We start from the raw sequence: 21,738 nt of genomic DNA, 5'->3' as shown, positions 1-21,738 counted from the left end.
CAGAGTTCAAGCCCAAGGACTGGCAAAAAAGAAGAAGAAGAAGAAATTTAGCTTTTTATTACTGCAATCATGATGTTTTTCCAGTCTTGTGCAGGGGATCAAACACAGGGTCTCATGAACAATAAAACAAGCTCTACTACTAAATTTTGTCCCAAGTCCTTATCAGATCCTTTAGGATAAGGCCTAAGAATCTGTGTTTCAAATAAAATTACCAAGTGATTGTTTTAAATGAGTTCTTCAGTGGTTGAGAATCATTATCTAATTCAATGGTTTCATGCATACTAAGACCCTAGATTAGAGGCGAGCACTTTACCACTAGGCCATATTCCCAGCCCTAAGCCCCTAGATTAGAATTTCAGGCAAACAGCAAGTAAATCTTTCCAAGAGTTGTGACATGGGAAAGTGTTTAAATTCTACTTGCTCTTCTTTGAGACACCACTAGGTGGAGCTGACAGGCCATCCCTGACCTTGGATGAACAGTGTTTTCAACAAATTACCTCAAAACTAAATAAGCTCCTGTGTTCTGTCAAGTGAACAACCCTTTCTAGTCATCTGATACCTAGACCTGGCATGGTTTCTGATCATGCATATAGGACATACTATTAACCCAGAAATACAAAAGAGCTATCATAAAATGCTTAAGCCCTTTATCTTTAGCAGGAAAAAAATAAAAACCCAAGGTCCATTTTGCTTTGTTAGGATTTGCAACCGGAGATTCAAATAAAACTAAGTAGCCACCAACCAACTTAGATCTCATTCCGAACTCTTTTCCTAGTGTGGAATGATTTTACTTATCAATGTTTGTTGTTTGCACTTAATATAGAAAAGGTCTTTGTGTCTCCTGACCCCCTCCTTTTTCCCTCCCCCCCACCAATTCTTTAGTAGAAATGTTGGCAAAACCACAGAGTGCTACTTGACAAGGCTTTTTTCTCTTATGTAATATCCCCAAACCAAGTTGTACAAGCAGACAAGATACTCCAATACATTGAAAATATCACATTTCAAAATACTGAAAAAATTTCTTTTTTTTGGCCAGTCCTGGGCCTTGGACTCAGGGCCTGAGCACTGTCCCTGGCTTCCTTTTGCTCAAGGCTAGCACTCTGCCACTTGAGCCACAGCGCCACTTCTGGCCGTTTTCTGTATATGTGGTGCTGGGGAATCGAACCCAGGGCCTCATGTATACGAGGCAAGCTCTCTTGCCACTAGGCCATATCCCCAGCCCTACTGAAAAATTTTCATTTGTCACCCATTAAGACTTAAGCTTCATGGCTGGGTGTGGTGGTTCATACCTGTAACAATTCCAACTGCCTAAGAGGTGAAGATCTGGAGGGTCAAGACTTGAAGCCAACTTAGGGAAAAAGTGAGCAAGACCCCATCTCAACCAATAAGCTGGGTATTGTATTCCCTGCTACTGAGTACAGGGCATAAGCCAGCACATTGTTACACACTCATATTGCACATATTATATTCATAAATAGCATGTTACACTTTCCCCAGGAGCCACTCTTAACCATCTCCCACCCGAGAGGAGAGAACATACAGAGAGGCTCAGCATGATGCCCTGGCGGGTGAGGGAAATGGGCACCTAAGTCCTGGATTTCAGGTTTTCCATGTGACTTTGATGGAATACACATCAACTTTTCTTTTGTTTTTGCCAGTCCTGGGCCTTGAACTCAGGGCCTGAGCACTATCCCTGGCTTCTTTTTGCTCAAGGCTAGCACACTGCCATTTGAGCTACCATGCCACTTCTGGCCATTTTCTATATATGTGGTGCTGGGGAATTGAACCCAGGGCTTCATGTATACAAGGCAAGCACTCTACCACTAGGCCATATTCCCAGCCCACATCAACTTTTCTTAAGCTAGTACAATTTACACATCTGACAGATTAAAATATATTAGCAAAATTAAAGTTTCTCCTTAGCTAGGAAAACCTTCAATATGTTAATGAACCAAACAATTACTCATTAAAGGAAAAAAGCAAATTCCTAAAAACATAGTTTTAAAAATAAATCTCATCAGGCATCAATACAGATTAAAATCAAAATGAACCTTTTTTCACTTGTGAAATAGTGTTAACATATGTGTACATATGTATATATGTGTGTGCATATATATATGTGTGTATATATATATATATATGTATATCCTCTATGGAAGAACATAGTAAAAACAAAGTACATTGTTAACTCAAAAAAAAAAAAATACAGTGTCAGGAAACTGAGTCATGGGCTGGGAATATGGCCTAGTGGTAGAATCCTTGCCTTGCATCCACGAAGACCTGGGTTCAAATCCTCAGCACCACATATATATATATAGAAAAAGCCAGAAGTGGTGTGCTGTGGCTCAAGTGGCAGAGTGCTAGCCTTGAGCAAAAAGCAGCCAGGGATAGTGCTCAGGCCCTGAGTTCAAGGGCCAGGACTGGCAAAAAAAAAAAAGAAACTGAATCATGAGAGTATTAGAATAAAGCAGAAAATGAACTCAACAGACCAGATCATCTTTAATGAAAAGTTGAAGAGGAAAGCCATGGTGGCCTGAGAAGAGGCAGGAGACAGCAGATGTGATTCAGACAGGGGTGTAAGGACTTGAGTAGGGTTCCTGGGTGGGGGCAGGGTGGAAGGTAGCTGGAGAGTTGCCAGGAGCTTCAGGACGTGCCTTGAGAGTTCATGGTAACAGCCTGTCCTGGGGAAGTGGGCTCTCATATTTACATTAAAATTCTGGGCTGGAGAATTTCAAGAAGGGAGGGAGGGTATCAGTGGGCCATGTTATGGGAGCATCATTGAGTTAGGAGCACAGAACAGGCTCCCATCACACAGGACAGTCAGTTTCTTTGGTAATTTAGGTAGGGGGAGGGAGGTGCTGCTATTGTCTTGTCCCAGTACTCGGGCTTTTCTGCTCAAGGATGGCGCTCTACCACTTGGACCACAGCTCCACTTCTGGCTTTTGGTAATTTAAGTTTTCCAATTTGGGGCCTGGGAATGTGGCTTAGCAGTGGAGTGCTTGCCCAGCCTACACAAAGCCCTGGGTTCGATTCCACAGCACTACATAAACAGAAAAAGCCAGAAATGCCACTATGTAGAGTGTGGACCTTGAGCACAGAAAAGCTCAAACAGTGCTCAGGCCATGAGTTCAAGCTCCAGGACTGGCAAAAAAAAAAAAAGTTTTTTGTTTTCCTGGGCTGGCTTTGAACTATGATCATCAGATCTCAGCCTCCTGAGTAGCTAGGATAATAGGAATGAGCCACCCAGCACCTAACTTATTTGTGTTTTTAGTGGAACTACCCATTACCAGCAAGAGTAGTTGGCTGCTTTCCCCCACTGCTATATGCCAGTATAGCTGCATCTTTCTGGAAATAACTGTGTGTCATTAGTTTTAAATGCAATACACATTTGTCTAGTAATTCTCCTAGAAATCCTTAGGAAATTTCTGAATATATCAATAAACATTGGTTCCAAATGTTCATTAAAACTTTATAGCAAATAAGGGAGGGAAGGCCAAAAATGTACAGCATTAGAAAAAGTTTAAGCACATATATTTATACACTGAAATATTATACTACCTTCAAAAATGATGCATTCAAAGAACTCTTTATTTCATTTTTTAAAAAAATCACTCTGGCAAATCAAAACAACACTGAAATTCCATCCCAACCTCATCAGAATAGTCCTTTATCAAGGAAATACCAACAAATGCGAGTAAGGACCGCGGGGGTTGGGGAAGAATTCTTGTACGTTATCAATGGGAATGCAACTTAGTACATCAACTATGGAAATCAGTACGGCAGTTTCTCAAGAAACTAAAGATATAACTACTTTATGATCCTTCTACACCATTCCTGTGTATAGAAGGAGACACATGCACTCCTAGGTTTATAGGTGACTGTTCAGAATAGTCAAGTTATAGAATCGGCCTAAGTCTGTAGCAACCAATGAATGGATTTTTTAATGTATATATGTATATGTACATGAAGTATTATTCATCCATAAAGAAGAATGAAATTATGTTTATAGGTAAATGGATGAAACTGGAAATCCAAGTACGTGAAATAAGCCAGACTGAGAGACAAGTATAAGTCCTTGCTTATGTGGAACCTAGACCAGGAAAAAAAATGATAAGAGTATAAAATGTGGACCATTTCGAGAGGGAGAGGAGAAGAAGGAAGGGAGAGAGTAAGAGGACAGGGTGATGGTGATTGTGGTCAAAGCATATGTATGGAAATATTACAATGAAATCCCTTGTTCAGTTAAACTACTAAAAAAAAGTTGTCCCACTGAGATTTGACATTTGATAATCCCTTTTCATGGTAAATAGCCACTGTTTATGAACATCAAGATTAAGTGATAGCATGACATTTCCTCTTGTATTTACACCTTCTTTGGGGGAATAAAAAAATAATCTTACTTTTTTTCTCCTCAGACCTTGAACCAAAATGTTACTTGAGAAGTGGGCACCAATGGCTCACGTCTGTCATCCTAACTACTCAGAAGGCTGAGACTTAAGGACCATTTAAAGCCAGCCCAGGCAGGAATGTCAGGGAGACTTTTTTTTTTGTCAGTCATGGGGCTTGAACTCTGGACCTGGACACTGTCCCTGAGCTCTTCAGCTCAAGGCTAGCACTCTACCATTTGAGCCACAGTGCCACTTTAAGCTTCTTCTGTTTATGTAGTACTGAAGAATCAAACCCAGGGCTTCATGCATGCTGGGCAAGCATTCTACCACTAAGCCATATTCCCAGCCCCCAGGGAGACTTTTATGTCCAATTAACCATCAAAAAGCTGAAAGTGGAGCTGTGACTCAAGAAGTAGAGCACTAGCCTTGAGCACAAAACCTCAGGGACAGTGCCTGGAGACTGATTTCAAGCCCCCCCCCCCCACACACACACCACACCACCCACACACACACACACACACACACACACACACACACACACGTCACTCAACAAATGTTTCCTGAATATTTCCTTTCTTGTGGTTTCACAGGTTTCACCATCATATTTCTCCCCAGCGAGAGTACACAGTGCATCTCCTTCATCTACTTCCCCAATCCTGTGAGCTAAAATAACCAAATCCTATTCCTCAGAATACCCATCCTTTTCGGCTTCTCTGAAGAAGCACAACTTCTATTCTTCATTCCCTCCGTCATATTAAGACAATCAGACTGAGCAGCTTCTTCGACATATCTTGTTCAGAAACCAAATAAAAACTCCAGAAGTGCTCACAAACTCTGGCTAAAGCAGAGATTATGAAGTTCTAAGACCTGCCCTGTTCTCACTCCTCAGTGCCAGAAGACAGGCATAAAGTGCTCTGTGAACTGCATGGCCTTGTAGGGTCTACTTGACATCTCCATCAAGCTACATTCTGCAGAATGTCAGGCTTTGCATGAAAATTAAGATTCCTACATTGAGAGTCATTTGAAAGACTCCCACGCTTCAGCATGCTACAGGCAGTGGCTGAGGGATCAGGACAAAGCCAAAAGGGCAAACCACCATGCAAGTGGAACTTGAGGAAACAACTAGACCTTTCTCAGCACCAGCTGAGAAAAACCATCTAGAAAAACACAGAAAATCTGTTTATCTGGATGGGGGGAGGGGAATAAGTAATTATCTGTAATTGAGTGATAGACTTAAGACTTTTTATTAGCATTATATTCGTTGTACCAGGGGGCATTTTTTTTTTTTTTTTTTTTTTTTTTTGGCCAGTCCTGGGCCTTGGACTCAGGGCCTGAGCACTGTCCCTGGCTTCTTCCCGCTCAAGGCTAGCACTCTGCCACTTGAGCCACAGCGCCACTTCTGGCCGTTTTCTGTATATGTGGTGCTGGGGAATCGAACCTAGGGCCTCGTGTATCCGAGGCAGGCACTCTTGCCGCTAGGCTATATCCCCAGCCCCAACCAGGGGGCATTTTGTTGTGACATTTCAGACGAGATCAGGTGAGTTCGGGGTGGTATGGCCATAGATTGTTGTGGCTTTTTTAAATATTAGACAATTTGGGGGGTCATTACTTAATCAGAACAACTTGTCTTTAACTGCTATGTTGAAGGACCATCCTGAATTTTCTTCTTTGTGTTTGTATGTGTGTAAACAATATACTTACATAGGTAGTTTTTTTGTTTTGGAGATTTTGCTTGTTTAGAGGTGTTGGGCATCAGACCCACAGCCTTGCATATGTAGGTAAACGATGTATCACTTAGTTACATCCCTGGCCCTTGTTTTAGTTTTTTGTTGATTTTTGAGACAGGGTCTCTAGGCAGCTCATCACCTTGAACTTCCTAGGTAGCCAGGCTAGCTAGCCTCAAACTTTAGGTCCTCCTGCCTCTGCCATAGATATGCAAATGCAATAGCTTTGCAAAACTTCTTGAAAGGAAAAAATTTAAGCTAATAACAGCTTCCCTCACCCAGATGAGAAAAGACAAATCTTGATTTCCTTTACTAAAATTTTCTGTAGTGAGCATTCCTTTACAGAATATTGGGTCACGGGCTATCTAATACTCAGCTCATGGAAATGTAAAATCAGCTGGTTAGAGATGTGACTATTTAGGACCTGCTGGCCTAAATGAATGGACAGAATTTTATAATTATTGACCTGCATGCTTTTTCTTTACCCCAACTCATTCCTTACATGTAGGCTCAATTGTTTTCAGTATTGGGTTACTGGTTCCACAAAAGCCAGAGAAACAACTTTGTAGTAATCAGAATGTTACCCAACTGTATATTGTTTATTTTATTGTAAATAATGGTGAACAGTGGTCAATAAATAGTTTTATATCCCTTTAAAAAAAAAAGAAAGAAAGGGTAGGATCTTGTACTCCTACTAAGAACACAAGTCCCCTTCCCCACTTTGGTTTTTTCAGTTGTGGGGCTTGAACTCAGGGCTTGGGCACTGTCCTGAGCTTTTTAGCTCAAGACTAGTGTGCTAGTGCTTGAGTCTCAGCACCACTTCTGGTTTTCCAGTAATTGGAAGTAAGAATATCATGGACTGGATTCCTTTGAACTGCCATCCTCAGATCTCAGCCTCCTGAGTAGCTAGGATTACAGGCATGAGCCACCAGTGCCTGGTCACAGGTCCTCTTTCATTAGAATCCTACTGATTGATAACCAGCCTGGGAATTAGAGAAGGATATAACGAATAATTCATAGGGAAGTTGTAAGCCAAACCACATATGGATTTAGGTCTCACCTCTAAGCTTCATCCATGCATGCCTTTGTTTGATTCATTTAGTAAATAGTTCACTAGGACCAAGGACTAACAGGTACTGGGCTATAATGCTGTAAGTCTGGTGGGATGACAGGCAATCAACAACTCAATAGAACTGTGGAATTAACTGTGTTCCCCCAAATTCATATGCCTACCCCCTAACCACTAATTTGATTAAATGAGATCATCAGGGTGGGGATCCTTATGATGGTATTAGTACAGAATTCCTGAGAGCTGGCTTCTTATCTCTCCACTATGGAGGGCAAGGAGAGAGGACACAGCAAGAAGGCAGTCAACTAAAAGCCAGAAAGAGGAGTTGGGAATATGGCCTACTGGCAAGAGTGCTTGCCTCCCATACATGAAGCCCTTGGTTCGATTCCTCAGCACCACATATATAGAAAAAGCCAGAAGTGGTGCTGTGGCTCAAGTGGCAGAGTGCTAGCCTTGAGCAAAAAGAAACCAGGGACAGTGCTCAGGCCCTGAGTTCAAGCGCCAGGACTGGCAAAAAAAATAATAATAATAAATAATAAAAGCCAGAAAGAGAGGCATCCGTAAGAATCAACCAAGACAGCACCTTGCTCATGGCCTTGCAGCCTCCAGAGCCATGAGAAAAGAAATGTCTGTTGTTTTAGGCACCTGGTCTACGGGACTATGTTACCACAGCCTAAGGAGACAATATACAATGATATCAGGAGATAATAATGATTTGTCTTTTAAAAGTCAAATGGAGGGGCTGGGGATATAGCCTAGTGGCAAGAGTGCCTGCCTCGGATACACGAGGCCCTAGGTTCAATTCCCCAGCACCACATATACAGAAAACGGCCAGAAGCGGCGCTGTGGCTCAAGTGGCAGAGTGCTAGCCTTGAGCGGGAAGAAGCCAGGGACAGTGCTCAGGCCCTGAGTCCAAGGCCCAGGACTGGCCAAAAAAAAAAAAAAAAAAAAAGTCAAATGGAGGGTTACATAATGATGGGACGGAGAGCTGTACTAAGTATAGAGGAAAGGCCCCTGGAGTATACCATCCTACTAAAACTGCAGTTTTACACCAGGAGATGCTCATCCAAGGCCCAGCTGCTCACCCCTACATGCCAAATAGAGACATGCTGGAGGAGAGAAAGGAAACTTATGACACACATGCCATAGGAAGACCACACATCTTCAGCCATCTTCAGGGAACAAAGAATTAGGGGAGGGGGCAGAAGATAGACATAAGCATAATGTTGTAGTCATTACTAGAGTGGACTAGTTACTCTGGGCTGTTGACTATTGTTCCCCTCTTGTTTTGAAAGGAGCTCTGCATGAGTTGTTACTACTGCCATCATTAGTCAGGATAAACAATTCCTATTGCCAGGCTTGTTGTCTATTCTAAGTAGGCTCCACCATTCCCTAGGAGTAGCTTCAATCTCCATAAAAATACCTAGTCAGGAGCCAGTGATGCATACCTGTAACCCTAGCTACTCAGGAAGCTGAGATCTGATGTTCACAGTTCAAAGCCAGCTCTGGGGAAGGTAAGACCCAGAGACTCATCTCTAATGAACCACTAAAATGAGCTGTGGTTCAAAGTGGTAGAATGCTAGCCTTGAGCAAAAAAAATCACAGAAACAGCACCCAGGCCCCTAAGTTCAAGCCTCAGGATCAGCTAAAAAAGAATATTATCTATAAGTCCTACCCTTCCTAATTCCTAATGGGGACTGAGACTATTTACTGTTTCCTTTTTCTCTACTCTACCCTCGTAAGAGTGCCCTCACCCAATGACAGGTGATCATTGTTTTTTCCATTTCTAAAGGGACTATGGCTCCCTGGCCCTCATTAAATTTGGTTTAATGCATCCTGAGCATTCTTTAGTCATCTCTGGAGGCAGGGTTCTCCCAGTGGTGGAGCTCAGCTGCTTTGCATGCTAAGCTAAGTCTAGGCCTGGCATCTCTAAACTGTCTTGCCCTAGTAGAGGAGAGGGGAGATTTTTCCTGGGGGCCTATCTTCTTCTCCCTCATCATCTTACATGACCCTTTACTTCCTTCTTCTACTACAGTAGACTAGCAAAGGAGTCTTTTTTTTTTTTTGCCAGTCTGGGCCTTGAACTCTGGGCCTGAGCACTGTCCCTAGGTTCCTTAGACTCAAGGTTAGCTCTCTACCACTTGAGCTACAACATCACTTCCAGCTTTCTCGGTGATTAATTGGAAATAACAGACTCACAGACTTTCCTGCCCAAGCTGGATTCAAACCATGATCCTCAGATCTCAGCCTCCTGAGTAACTAGGATTATAGGCACAAACCACTGGCACCTGGCTAGAGTGGGTAATTTTAAAATGGACATATCTCCTAAATGGAAAAATAAAATCTACTGGTTTGGTGTAGTGACCACATGCTGTAATCTCATACTCACAAATCAGAGTCAAGAGGATTTGTGAGCCTGAGTACAATGAACACTAACAGAGTAAACACTTGTGTTTTGTTTTGTTTTGTTTTAAGAGGGGTTGGAAGCATGGCTCAGTTGGTAGTATCCCAGCCAATAAGTAAAAGTGTCAGGTACCAAGATAGAATACTGATCTTAGAAAGTGCCAGGTACCAGGCTAATCCTTGTAATACTAGCTACTCGGGCAGCTAAGTCCTAGAGAATTTCAGTTCAAAGTCATCCAGACAAAAAAATCTGAAATTGACTTCATCTCTAATGAACGGAAAACACCAGGCTGCAGGTATGGCTCAAGTGCTAGAAGAATAGTGAACATAACTGAGGAACAGTGATAGAAGTCTGGTTTTTAGACCTCTGGAAGTGAGTAAGCATATCTCTGTTTACAGGAGAGCAGTTATGTGGTCTCAAGAGGGAGCACATAAGGTGCTATTGCTATCACATGAAAGTATGGCTAGACATGCGCAAGAGTAAACCAAGGTGACAAGAGGCTGGAACTTCTTTTAATTTTGTTTTGGGGTCCTGGGGGTTGGACTTGAGGCCTTTTCTTTGCTAGGCAGGTGCTCTACCATTTGAGCCACACCTCCAACCTAAGATTCTAAAAGGACTAGACAGGAAAGTTACCATACTGAAATCTGATGTTCAAGATGTTCAGCTTGTCATCATTTTTATTTTCCAAACTTTATTTTAAAAGTACATTAAAAGCATCAGATACAAATCTAGCCTAAGGATTAATATAAGAACTGTTATAAAATGTTTTGTACTTTGCATCACAGTAAAGCATCAAGAAAACTAACTAATGAACCTGTGAATGAATTCTATTCAACTGAATTCTAATCATTTCTGGTTCTCAGGTTAGCCCTTATGAAGAGACAAGTTATATATGCATAGCTATTGCAATATGGCCACACCATACAGGTACAGACAGACATGTGTAATTTATGAAGAGACAAGGTGTATCTATGTATCTCTATCTACCAGCAGATAGAGATACAAACTAAGAAGCAAAGAAATGAGCTCACTGCATACATCATGCAGATTAAATCAATAATTTGCGATGAGCATAAAGAAACTGAATACTTGATACGCACATGCTTAGTTTTCTTTACGCTATAATTTGTACTTCCCCAAAGTGAGCCCCATGCTATTCAAATCATGTCAAAATCAAAGGTCACACAGGACATTGTATAAGTAGAAATTACTCTTGTTATAACCTTTTATTAAATCACATTAGAAATGTCTGTTTCACCAAAGGGGATGTATATCTTTTTTACTAATATTACTAACTGTAAAGTTAATTGGCTTATTGAACTAAATACTAGCCTTTGAATGAGGAAAAATATCCAATTCTTAATTTGCCACAGTTCTCTGAATGATCGTGGGACAGGATATTAGATTTCTTAATTCTTTGTTAAAAAGAGGTAACATACTAATCTACTTGTGGGAATATTAATAAGTGAGAGGATTGTTTTATTTAAATATAAAAGTACAATTGAAACAGATGATAATGACATTCAAAAATAGCATTCAATTACCAAAAAAGTGAGAGATTGATACATACTCTTCTGTTATAAAAATTTAATAGCAAAAATAAAGGAGAGGAAGAAGAGAGTGGAGAGAAAGGGAAGGCAGATCTGTCAGTCCTATAAGGTGAATTTACAAACACAACCTACCTCTCTCACAGAAGTTGCAGTAGTCAGAATGACAAGCGAACACTGAAGTCAAGAGTTGCTAGAGCAGGGGAAGTCTGTGCTGGCTGAAAACCTAGGCCTCCTCTGCCTCTGTGACCCGTGTTTGGGCATGGTGGCCTGAAGGAGGTGCTGGGAACTGGTGGCCTTTCATTCACAGGAACAAAGCAGCTTCCCACGTGCAAGAGTAACTCTTGAACAGAATGGTTTGGAAAGACAGATGTTGCATCTCCATGCTTATCTTGAGTCTATAACGGTGATGGTTCCAAACTTCTAAAGAGTTCAAATACTGACTACATAGTGAAAATATTTTTACATAAAATAGGAGTTCATTGGTTGTTTTCCTAGCAACCACAGAGTACATAATGATAAAATTCATTTTGCATGTAGAAATACTTAATGTTAGGTGCCCATTTCCAGTTTAACATTAACAGGAGAGGAATAAAACTATTTATTAAAAACAGATCACCTTGAGAATTTTCCTACTGTAGTAATATATAAATAAAGTCAAGAGATAAGTTATTTCCACATACTTAATTACTGTCAGGTATATTAACGAACTCAACTCACACAGAAAGGAAAGATAAATCAAAGCCTTCATCTGTATGCCTTGTTAAAGAAGAACAAAGATTGCCTAGCATAAGACAGCCCTCACTGCCTCCCTCTTAAACCTTATCTAGAAGGACCATGAACCAGCTTGCTTTCCCTGAACATTGTCCCTCTGCACATGCAGCCCTTGTCTCCTGTCCAATCCAGGGATAAAAATAATTACAGAATAAGCCACCTGCAACACACAAAAACACTTTTTTTCTTTTCAAAAGAACTAGACAGTTGCTCAAATAATAGTACCTATAATAAGAAATGACGATAGTCTTAATTCTCTACACGTATTTGACTGTCTTATGTAACGAAAGTATTTCATGTGTTAAGTATTTTTTTGGTAAGGACATAAGTATAGGCAATACATTTCTGATGGTAACAATATTATTTATCCAAATCAACCTGGTAGCAGAAAAAAATGTGTATTATTCCCTACTTCAGTACCTCAAAGAATCAGTTTTTACTTTTTATAAAAATAATACTTCGGCAAGGATCAAACTTTCAAATTCCTTTAAAAAGTTCCATCCAAGGTTTGCTTGGAAGATTGGTAACACTGACTCAAGGCTTGAACAATCGCTCCCATTCCTACTTTAAAGCAGTTGTATCATCATTCTTGGTATCTATTTAAAGATTCAGTACAGAAGATCGGGCCGCAAGTCAGGACACATATCTAAATAAACATTCACATCACATCTTAAAATGTCAAGGATCTACACAGCAAAGCCAGATGCTTTCATACTTGCGACAGAAGAAAATCCTAACTGACAACTCTTACTGAAGCTTTAAGTCTTTGTCAGGCATTGACCTCACACACACACACACAAAAAAAAAAACCCTCCCAAAACAAGCAAAAAAATCAATCGGTTGTTGGAAACCAGCGTCCTGTAGCATGGCTTTACACAGAAGGAACTGGAATCTGCTTGGCCGCAGTGCTGTCATACTCCTGCATGAGGTCGTTGGTGGTGTGGTAATGCATGGCGATGTAGGAGCTGGCAAATCCGAAGGAGCTGACAGGCTGCAGCTTCTGGGGGCTGCTCTCCTGTGAAGGACTGCTGTTGTAGATGCTGTAGTACGGTTCGATGCGAGTGTGGATGGGGGTCGAGCTGCTCTGACCGCAGTGCTGGTGTCCCGCAGAGATTTTGGGACTGACCACACTCTCCTTAGAATGACTCGGGCCACAAGCCTGGTCCACAAACTTCTTTTGTGGCTTAGGAGACAACATGTAGGCCGAGTTTGTTTCATGATGGGAAGATTTGTTTCTGTTCACTTCCAGGTTCCCTTTGCCCATGGCTCGAAGTCGAGTCTTCTGTTTGCAGCAGAAGAAGGCCAGGCCGAGGTACTGGAGGCACCAGAGCACCTTCCTCCTCAGCCCGGCGCTGTTGCGGGAGTAGATAAAAGGGTTTAGCCCCGACTTGAAGAAGATCAGGGTGAAGCCAAACAACTCGAACTGGTACAGGATGAAACCGCCGTGGCTGGACAGAACCACCTGCACCAAGGAGATCCCCAGGGGAAGGCAGCACACCAGGACGGACAGCACAATGACCACGCAAGTGACCACAGCCTTGGAGTCCTTGGCCGCGGACAGGTTGATGGCCGACACCAGCTGCAGTCTGCTGGCGGCGGGGGTGGGCAGCTGGTTGGGACTCTTCGGATATCCGTGCATCTGAGCGTGCTGCAGTTTATTGTAAAGCTGGTTCCTGTACAGAGCCGGCACAGAGCACTGGACCAACTCCCCACCGCCCTTGCCGGGGGCCCCCATGAAAGGCTGGGGCCTGGATGCGTCCACTGTGATGACCGGAGGGCACTTTCTCACTTGCGCGTTTTTCCACAGCGCCTGCGCGATCATGATGTACGAGCCCGACACCACAGCCACGCACAAGGCGAAGTCCACCACGTAGACGGACAGAACTGCTTTCCCTTCTCCCGCCATCAGACTGGACATGGGAAGACAGAGGTGGGACTTCGTGGTTCTCAGTGTAGCCAAGGTGGCCAAGGTGAAACTGGTGGCCCAGAGAAGTAGGGTGAGGAGCAGGGTGCAGGGAAAGGAGGCGGAACGGTTGGGCTGCTTCCCCAACACCATCCGCAGCCGGTGCAGAGCAATGACCGCCACCATCTTGAGGGACATGATGATAAAACCTGAACTGGTGAGATGGAAGGTGAAGCAGAAAGCATCGGGGATGCTACTGGCTGAGCTGTAGAACAACACAAAGGTGAACATGGGAGCGGTCACCCCACAGATGAAGAGGTCACAGAAGGACAGGTTCAGGATCATGAAGTCAAAATTGGTTCTGAACTTCCTGAAGGCTGGATCGAAGAAGGACAAGAAGACGATGAAGTTGCCATAAGAGCCCAGGCAGAAGATGACGGCCAGCAGGAAGGTGCAGGTCACCAAGGTGGCCCTGTGGATGAGCTCCTGGAGAGAGGTGCTGTTTCCTGCCGGGGAGGGAGCCGCCTGCAGCCAGCTGGCATTGGGGGCATCCTGGAGGGCGCCTGTTGAGTTCATCTTCAGAGAGATGGCTCTGCCTTCTAGTCTCCAAAAAACAAATTTACTCAATGGGAAGGGAATCAGGCCCTCAACTCACAGATGAGTATCAGGTGACAGAAGCCCGGGACAGATGAGCCTGCACCAGAAACGCATACCCAGAAACAGGGATTAATGTTGAAGCAAGGGAATCCATTCAGCACTCTCATTATTTTTCACCAAAAGGATTAGAATCTTTTCCCGGCTCTTTCCTGATGTACAAAAGCATTTCTCCTCACCATGTCCAAATTAGCAACTCTATGTTTCCATGTCAGACACTGGACATATACATGACCAGAACCTGTCCACCTGAGGTGAGACTGTAGCTGAGGAGCCAGTATCACTGTGGAATGCAGCCTTTGTGGGTGCTAAGGACTCAAGAGGGGATCTAAGCCAGCCTGGGAGGGCCTGCAAGAGGAGGAAGGGAGCTCTGTTGAGCAGGTGCCAGCTGGGTGAGAGGTGAGGACCAGCAGTGGGACAAACAGCCTGGGAGAAAAAGAGGGATGGAGGCAAGAAACAGGATGTCCTTGAAATAGTACCAGGAAGGAGGGTACTGGTGACACATCATGGGGCTTTTCATCTAATGCCTATGAATCACTAACAACTTCTATTTCTTTGCTATTTCTTTCCCAGTGTGTAGTTCTTTTAGCCAACTACACATGCTCCTTTGGACAAAAAACTGTAGGACCCCGTTTTTGTGTGCCCAGGCTAGGAATGGGAACAAAGTAACAAAAATTATCTGGAAGTGGGTGTGGGTGTAGGTGGGGGGAGGGCAATGGCTCATGCCTATAATCATAGCTACTCAGGAGGCTGATATCTGAAGATTGTGGTTCAAAGCCAACCAAGGCAGAAAAATCCTTGTGACACTATCATCTCCAATTAACCACTGGAAAAAAAAAACTGGAAGTGGAGCTGTGGCTCAGAGTTCAAGGACAGTACCCAGGCCTGGAGTTCAAGCCCCATGACAAGAAAAAAAAAAGGGGGGGGTTATATGGACATACTTGAAATTTACAGGATATAAAGCATCACTTTGGAGATAGCTCCACAGTAGAGTATTGGCTTAGCATCGGAGGGTGGGGGGTGGGGGGAAAGAAACACTGTAAAATCTAACTGTTATCATATTCCAACAGGAATGTCCCCAAGACAAACCTTCAGGCATGGGCTCATTCTGGCATCCATCCACTCAATTTCCATGAATTTCACCTGCTTACAACAGACCAGCATCATACTAGAAGCTGGAGACACACAAGTGATATGGACACACTCACTATCTCAGAACAACAGCTTTCCTCCACTTTTCATCCCATAATCTTTTTTTTTTTTTTTTTTTGCCAGTTCTGGGGCTTGGACTCAGGGCCTGAGCACTGTCCCTGGCTTCATTTTGCTCAAGGCTAGCACTCTGCCAACTTGAGCCAACAGGACCACTTCTGGCCTTTTCTATATATGTGGTACTGAGGAATCGAACCCAGGGCTTCATGTATATGAGGCAAGCACTCTTGCCACTAGGCCATATTCCCAGCCCCTTCCCATAATCTTTTCCCCCTCAATTATGTGCTCACACAAATCTACTTTGCCTCCAACCCAACAAATCTATGTGGCCTGTGCCAACCTTCGCCGAAAGACTTCAGCAAGGCAGACTAAGTTATTCAAGTCTGTGCTCTGGATGACTGAATAGCATTTGTTTTAATCCAACATTTTAAGAATAACCAGTGGTGTTGGGAGGCTCAGGCTCCTGTGTAGAATACTCAACCACAAGCTCAAGCTGAATGCCAGAAGTGCCCAGCTGTCAACCCTTTAGTCTCTGGATCAGGGTTAGTGAGGGATCCCTGGGGGAACAGTCATCCTTTAACAACAATCAGCATTTAACAACAGGCTGCACCCTGCCAGAGAGTATCAGACAGATCATAGGGCAGGGCAGTGTATATAACTAACTTGTGTCCTTCATTAAGGAAGAAAATAGACTCTTTTACATCCCCAACAGTCATATTGAACAGATTGTGACAATGTGACCAATTTTTCCACTGAAACATGAAATACATCCTCTATACTTTCCTTAAAGAGGCTTTATGGAAGTAAAAACTACAAAATCCTGAACTTTTGTGGTGTGTATGTGTGTGCATGCACGCACTGGTATCAGAGCTTCAACTAACTTTCAGCTATTTCTGCTCACAGCTAGTGCTCTACTGCTACTTGAGCCATGTACCCAGTCTGAGATTCTGCTGGTGAATTAGAGGAAACAGTCTCATAAACTCCCTGCCCTAACTGGCTTTGAAATGAGATCCTCAGATCTCAGACTCCTGAGTAGCTAGAATCACAGACATGAGCTATCAGTGGGAGCCCAACTCTAAACAATTTTTTTTTTCTTTTTTGCCAGTCCTGGGCCTGAGCACTGTCCCTGGCTTCTCTTTGCTCAAGGCTAGCACTCTACCACTTGAGCCACAGCGCCACTTCTGGCCGTTTTCTATATATGTGGTGCTGGGGAATTGAACCCAGGACTTCATGTATATGAGGCAAGCACTCTTGCCACTAGGCCATATTCCCAGCCCTCAACGTTTTTTTCCCCCTTTGGTTTGGTTTTGCTTTTTGCCAGTCCTGGGGGCTTGAACTCAGGGCCTGGGCCCTGTCCCTGGCTTCTTTTTGCTCAAGGCTAGCACTCTGCCACTTGAGCCACAGCTCCACTTTTGGTTGTTTTCTATATATGTGGTGCTGAGGAATTGAACCCAGGGCTTCATGTATACGAGGTGAGCACTCTACCATTAGGCCATATTCCCAGCCCCCTTTTCTTTTTTGTCGATTGTGGGGCTTGAATTCTGGGCCTGGGCACTATCATTGAGCTCTTGAACTCGAGGCTAGTGCTCTACCACTTGAACCACAGTACCACTTCTGGTTTTCTGGTGATTAATTGGAGGTAAGATTCTCGGGGACTTTCCTGGGCAGGCTGGCTTTAGGGCTGGCTTTAAACCTCGATCCTCAGATCTCAGCCTCCTGAAGAGCTAGGATTATAGGCATGAGCCACTTGTACCCAGTTCAGCTTTTGTTTCTTAATGATTATGTGTTAATAATAATGGTAGCTGTTATCCTTTCTAATTAAAGACAATATCTTTTTTCTGAACTCTTCTGATATCTTTGTAGTGAAAAAGACAACATTTTTTTTCTTTTTCTTTTCTTTTTGCCAGTCCTAGGGCTTGAACTCAGGGCTTGTGCACTGTACTTGAGCTTTTTTGCTCAAGGCTGGTACCCTACCACTTGAGCCACAGCTCCATTTCTGGTTTTTGATGATTAATCGGAAAGACAAGAGTCTCAGGGATTTTCCTGTCTTGGCTTGCTTTGAACCACTATTCTCAGATTTCAGCCTCCTGAGTAGGCAGGCACATTTTCAATATATTTGAGAAAATAAAAACTAGATGCTGGTGGCTTATGTCTATAATCCTAGCAACTTAGGAGGCTGAGATATGAGGATTGCATTTCAAAGCCAGCCCAGGCAGGAAAGTCTGAGACTTTCTCCCATCACCAATAACTACTCAAAAAAAAAAAAAAAAGCTAGAAGTAGAGCTATGATTGAAGTGGTAGAATGTTAGCCTTGAGCCAAAAGGCTCAGGGACTGTGTCCAGGCCTTCACTTTAAGCTCTAGGGCTGATGCACGTGCACACATGTAAGCGCACACACAGGCACCCATGCACGTGCGCTCATGCATGCACACACACACACACACACACACACACACAAGAATCCCAAGTTAGGACATAACAACAACAATGTGCTTACAAGTGTAGTCTTTAGCATATTAACTTTTCTGAGTGCTTATCATTCTCAGTGTGACATACTCTTAGCAATTCCTTCACAATAGCCCTGACATGATATCTACATCTCCTTTCTACTGATGAGGAAACTGAGTGACACTGAAATCACCTCACAAAATGGCAGATACTTGGATTTGAATCCCAGAAGTTGTTTTCCAAAATTCCATCCTAAACAAATAGCAGAGATGAAGGGAAGCCTTAGGTCAGAAGTTAAACGCAGTAGCTTTAACTTATTGGGTGTTATTACATGCTAGGCTCATATGCTAGGGGCTTTATATGTCATAAGACTTTACTTCAGGAGCTGGGGATATTGTCTAGTGGCAAGAGTTCTTGTCTCATACACATGAAGCCCTGGGTTCAATTTCCCAGCACCACATATACAGAAAACAGCCAGAACTGGTGCTGTGGCTCAAGTGGTAGAGTGCTAGCCTTGAGCAAAGAGAAGCCAGGGACAGTGCTCAGGCCCTGCGTCCAAGCCCCAGGACTGGCAAAAAAAAAAAAAAAAAAAAAAAAAAAAAAGATTTACTTCATTTGTACAACAAAAGATAGCAATTCCTTCTCAAGTAAAGTTCCTGGAACACAAAATCCTAATATACTTACATGTGCACATATTTATTACCTACCTATCTACAAACCCACACCCACACACACATTCACACACACACACACTTCTGCATACCTTTTTGGAAGCCTGATTATTATAGTTCCAGTATAAAGTAATTATAAACCATTCCTACTAGGGTATTTAGAAAAAAAAGCAGGAATCAGAGGTTTGGAAGAGGAAATGGGTAGAAAAACAGAAGAAAAAGTTTTGGGAGAGGAACTTCAGAAACAACTAAGTAAATGGTGGAAAAGTCAATCCAGATCTCAGTAGTAAATCCTGAGACAAGAATGAGGAAGTGGAAGTCACAATGTAGACCAAAGATGCAGCAGAGATACAAAGGCCAGTTTGGGGAAAGAAGCAAAATCACTACCTATTCACTATTTCTAAATATTAAATATAACAAAGTTATTTCTAATGCAACATACCAACCACCTTTTTTTCCTCTGGTATTATAAACTGGCCCTGGAAGAAGATGCAATTTAAATCATAAAATCAGAAACATGTAGATTGTTTAATGTCAGTTTTAAGCCTAAGGCAGAATGAATGCACACGCACCTGATACTCACTGGGGAGGGGTCTTGAAATAACTAGCAGCAAGACACAGGAAACCAAGAGCTACTGTGCTGGGCAATGATTTCTCATCAAGATGTGTAAACAGCCCCTCATATTATGTGCTTAATTTTTTTTTTTAGAAAACATTAACATTTTAGATGAGCTTTTACAAGTCAGCTCATGACCACTATCCTTCCAACTCTTTTTCCCCCTCATGAATGCCTTACGTTTCTTGGAGGCAGGCATTTTCAGGCTCTAACCTTTGCCCAGAACAGAGTCCTGTATTACCATTCCCACTGTATTTGTATGGACCAAGAAAATTGAAGCGAGGTGAGCTCACCTGTCCAAGGTCACTCCCCCCCCCCGCCCCCCCCTAAAAAAAAAGCAGCTCTGCGATTTCAAACCTCCAGCTCACTCTCAGGGGGTTAGCTACCTCCTGAAGGCTGGGGCAGCTGATAGGGTGGGGAGGATAAAGAGGCTGAGGAAGAGGAGGCCCAGGAGGATCTCAGCCTGGGGATAAAGTGGAGAGGAGCCGGGGAGGGCAGAGGGAGGGCCATCCAGGCCAGAGCCTGGCGATGGGTGGGGACCGCGGGGAGGGGGAAGATGGTGGGCCTACAAAGCAATCAGAAGGTTGGTGGGCTGAGGAGGCTCAGCCAGGACAGAAGCGGTGGGCTGGGGGCTCTAGGGGTGCACGCCCCCCTCCCTGAGAGCCCAGAAGCTGGGTAGGAGGGGGAGACTGCTTCCCCCCACTCCCAGGCCGCTCCAGGAGCGCAGGTACCCAGTGGCCCCTCCAGGCCCTGCTCCTTGCCCAGCCCCCTAGCCTTGCCCAGTAAACCCAGGGGGTCGCCTGCTCTCGTGCAGGGGCCGAGTCCTCTCACCTGCTGGGAGGGCGCAGTGCCTCCCCTCCTCCTCCATCTCGCAGCCGGGACCCCAGCTCTGCGCGCTGCGCGCGATGATGCAGGGCAAGAGGCACCGTCGCCATCGCCATCTCCGCCTCCGCGCGTCCCGGGAGCCTCAGGGAGACAGGGCGCGGGGCGCAGTCATGGAGCCACTCGCCCCGCCAACCCCCGCGATTGTGAGCACGGCAGCTGCAGGGTGAGGAGCCGGGTCCTGATGGACAGTGGCTGACATACAGCAGGGGGCTGGCTAAGTGGGGGGAGCGGAGGGGAAGCGGGGCCGGCGACCTTGGCTTTGGGTGGAGTGGGGCACAGCAAGGCTGGACCATTGGGGTCCACCCATTGGGGCTTCTCACCCAACCCGCGGGCACCCCCATCTCCCACCCCTGCCCCAGGTTCTGGGCTTTCAAGTAGGCCGGCCTGGCTTCTCATTTAGCTGCCACTTTATGAAACTGAATTCATAATGAGATTCTAAATCAAAGCAGCTTGGATGTGCCTCAGTGTTTAAAATATACAGCAAAAAGTAAACCACAAATAAAACATCCAAGACAAGACATCTTGGGTACTGATGCCGTGACATGAAGGCTGAAAAGCAGCAGTGCAATGTGTCCAGCTACATGATTTCAGAAAACCAGAACACAAAACCAAAACTACCATTTCAGAGTAGTTTTTTCCTAAAGTCTGCACACATCCAAAAGTAGCCAAATTGTTAGGATGGGTTTCGGTCTGTTATCAGGTCACATTGCCATCCCTCCGTGTCCCAAACCGGGTAACTGGGATCTTGCTGTTTCCTAGCAGCCTCCTTGTGCAGCTCTTATAAAGCAGGGTCAGAATCGCATATTTGAAGCCAGCCAGGACAGAAAAGTCCCCGTGAGACTCATCTTCAACTAGCCACCAGAAAACCAGAGTGGCTCAAAGTGGTAGATTGCTAGCCTGGATCTGAAGAGCTCTGGAGAAGTGCCCAGGCTCTGAATTCAAGTCCCATAACCGACAAAGAAAAAAGGAGAAAAAGCTATGTGAACAGTTCCCCTCACTGGTACACAGAAGAGGCAATGGAATCCATTCCCTTGAAATGTTTAGCAGGGCTAACAGCTACTGGTCTACACTCCTGAGCTGCGGCTCCACTTCTAGTCTTTTTGGGTAGTTAATTGGAGGTAAGGGTCTCACAGACTTTCCTGCCCGGGCTTGCTTAAAACCCTGATTCTCAGATCTCAGCCTCCTGAGTAGCTAGGGTTACTGGGATGAGCCACCAGCACCCTGCTGTTTTGTTTTTCCCCCTTTAATTGTTACAGTAGATCCTTATGCTATCATCACTCTATTTAAAACAATAAAACTTCAGGTGGGCGTAGGTGGCTCAGGACTCTAATCCTAGCTACTCATGAGGCTGAGATCTGAGGATAGCAGTTTGAAGCCAGCCCTGGCAGGACAGTAAAGTCTTTGAGACTCTTACCTCCAATAAACTACTCAGAAAAAGTCACAAGTG

The 21,738-nt window shown here is 44.1% G+C and overlaps 1 protein-coding gene across 1 annotated transcript; it reads right to left on the bottom strand.

Moving 5' to 3' along the window:
* Positions 1-12,191: 12,191 nt before the first annotated feature.
* On the bottom strand, positions 12,192-15,237 carry Gpr75 (G protein-coupled receptor 75). The gene has a single exon (XM_048352939.1). It carries the CDS (start codon positions 14,383-14,385, stop codon positions 12,778-12,780), a length of 1,608 nt encoding a protein of 535 aa, XP_048208896.1. The 5' UTR covers positions 14,386-15,237; the 3' UTR covers positions 12,192-12,777.
* Between the last annotated feature and the right edge of the window lie 6,501 nt (positions 15,238-21,738).

This window comes from Perognathus longimembris, chromosome 8 (assembly GCF_023159225.1).
Source record: "Perognathus longimembris pacificus isolate PPM17 chromosome 8, ASM2315922v1, whole genome shotgun sequence".
Taxonomy (NCBI): domain Eukaryota; kingdom Metazoa; phylum Chordata; class Mammalia; order Rodentia; family Heteromyidae; genus Perognathus; species Perognathus longimembris.
This window is presented reverse-complemented; position numbering and strand designations above follow the sequence as displayed.

Bases quoted from the DNA above. Each gene is read 5' to 3' on its own strand.
- Gpr75 (XM_048352939.1), bottom strand. From the start codon at position 14,385: ATGAACTCAACAGGCGCCCTCCAGGATGCCCCCAATGCCAGCTGGCTG.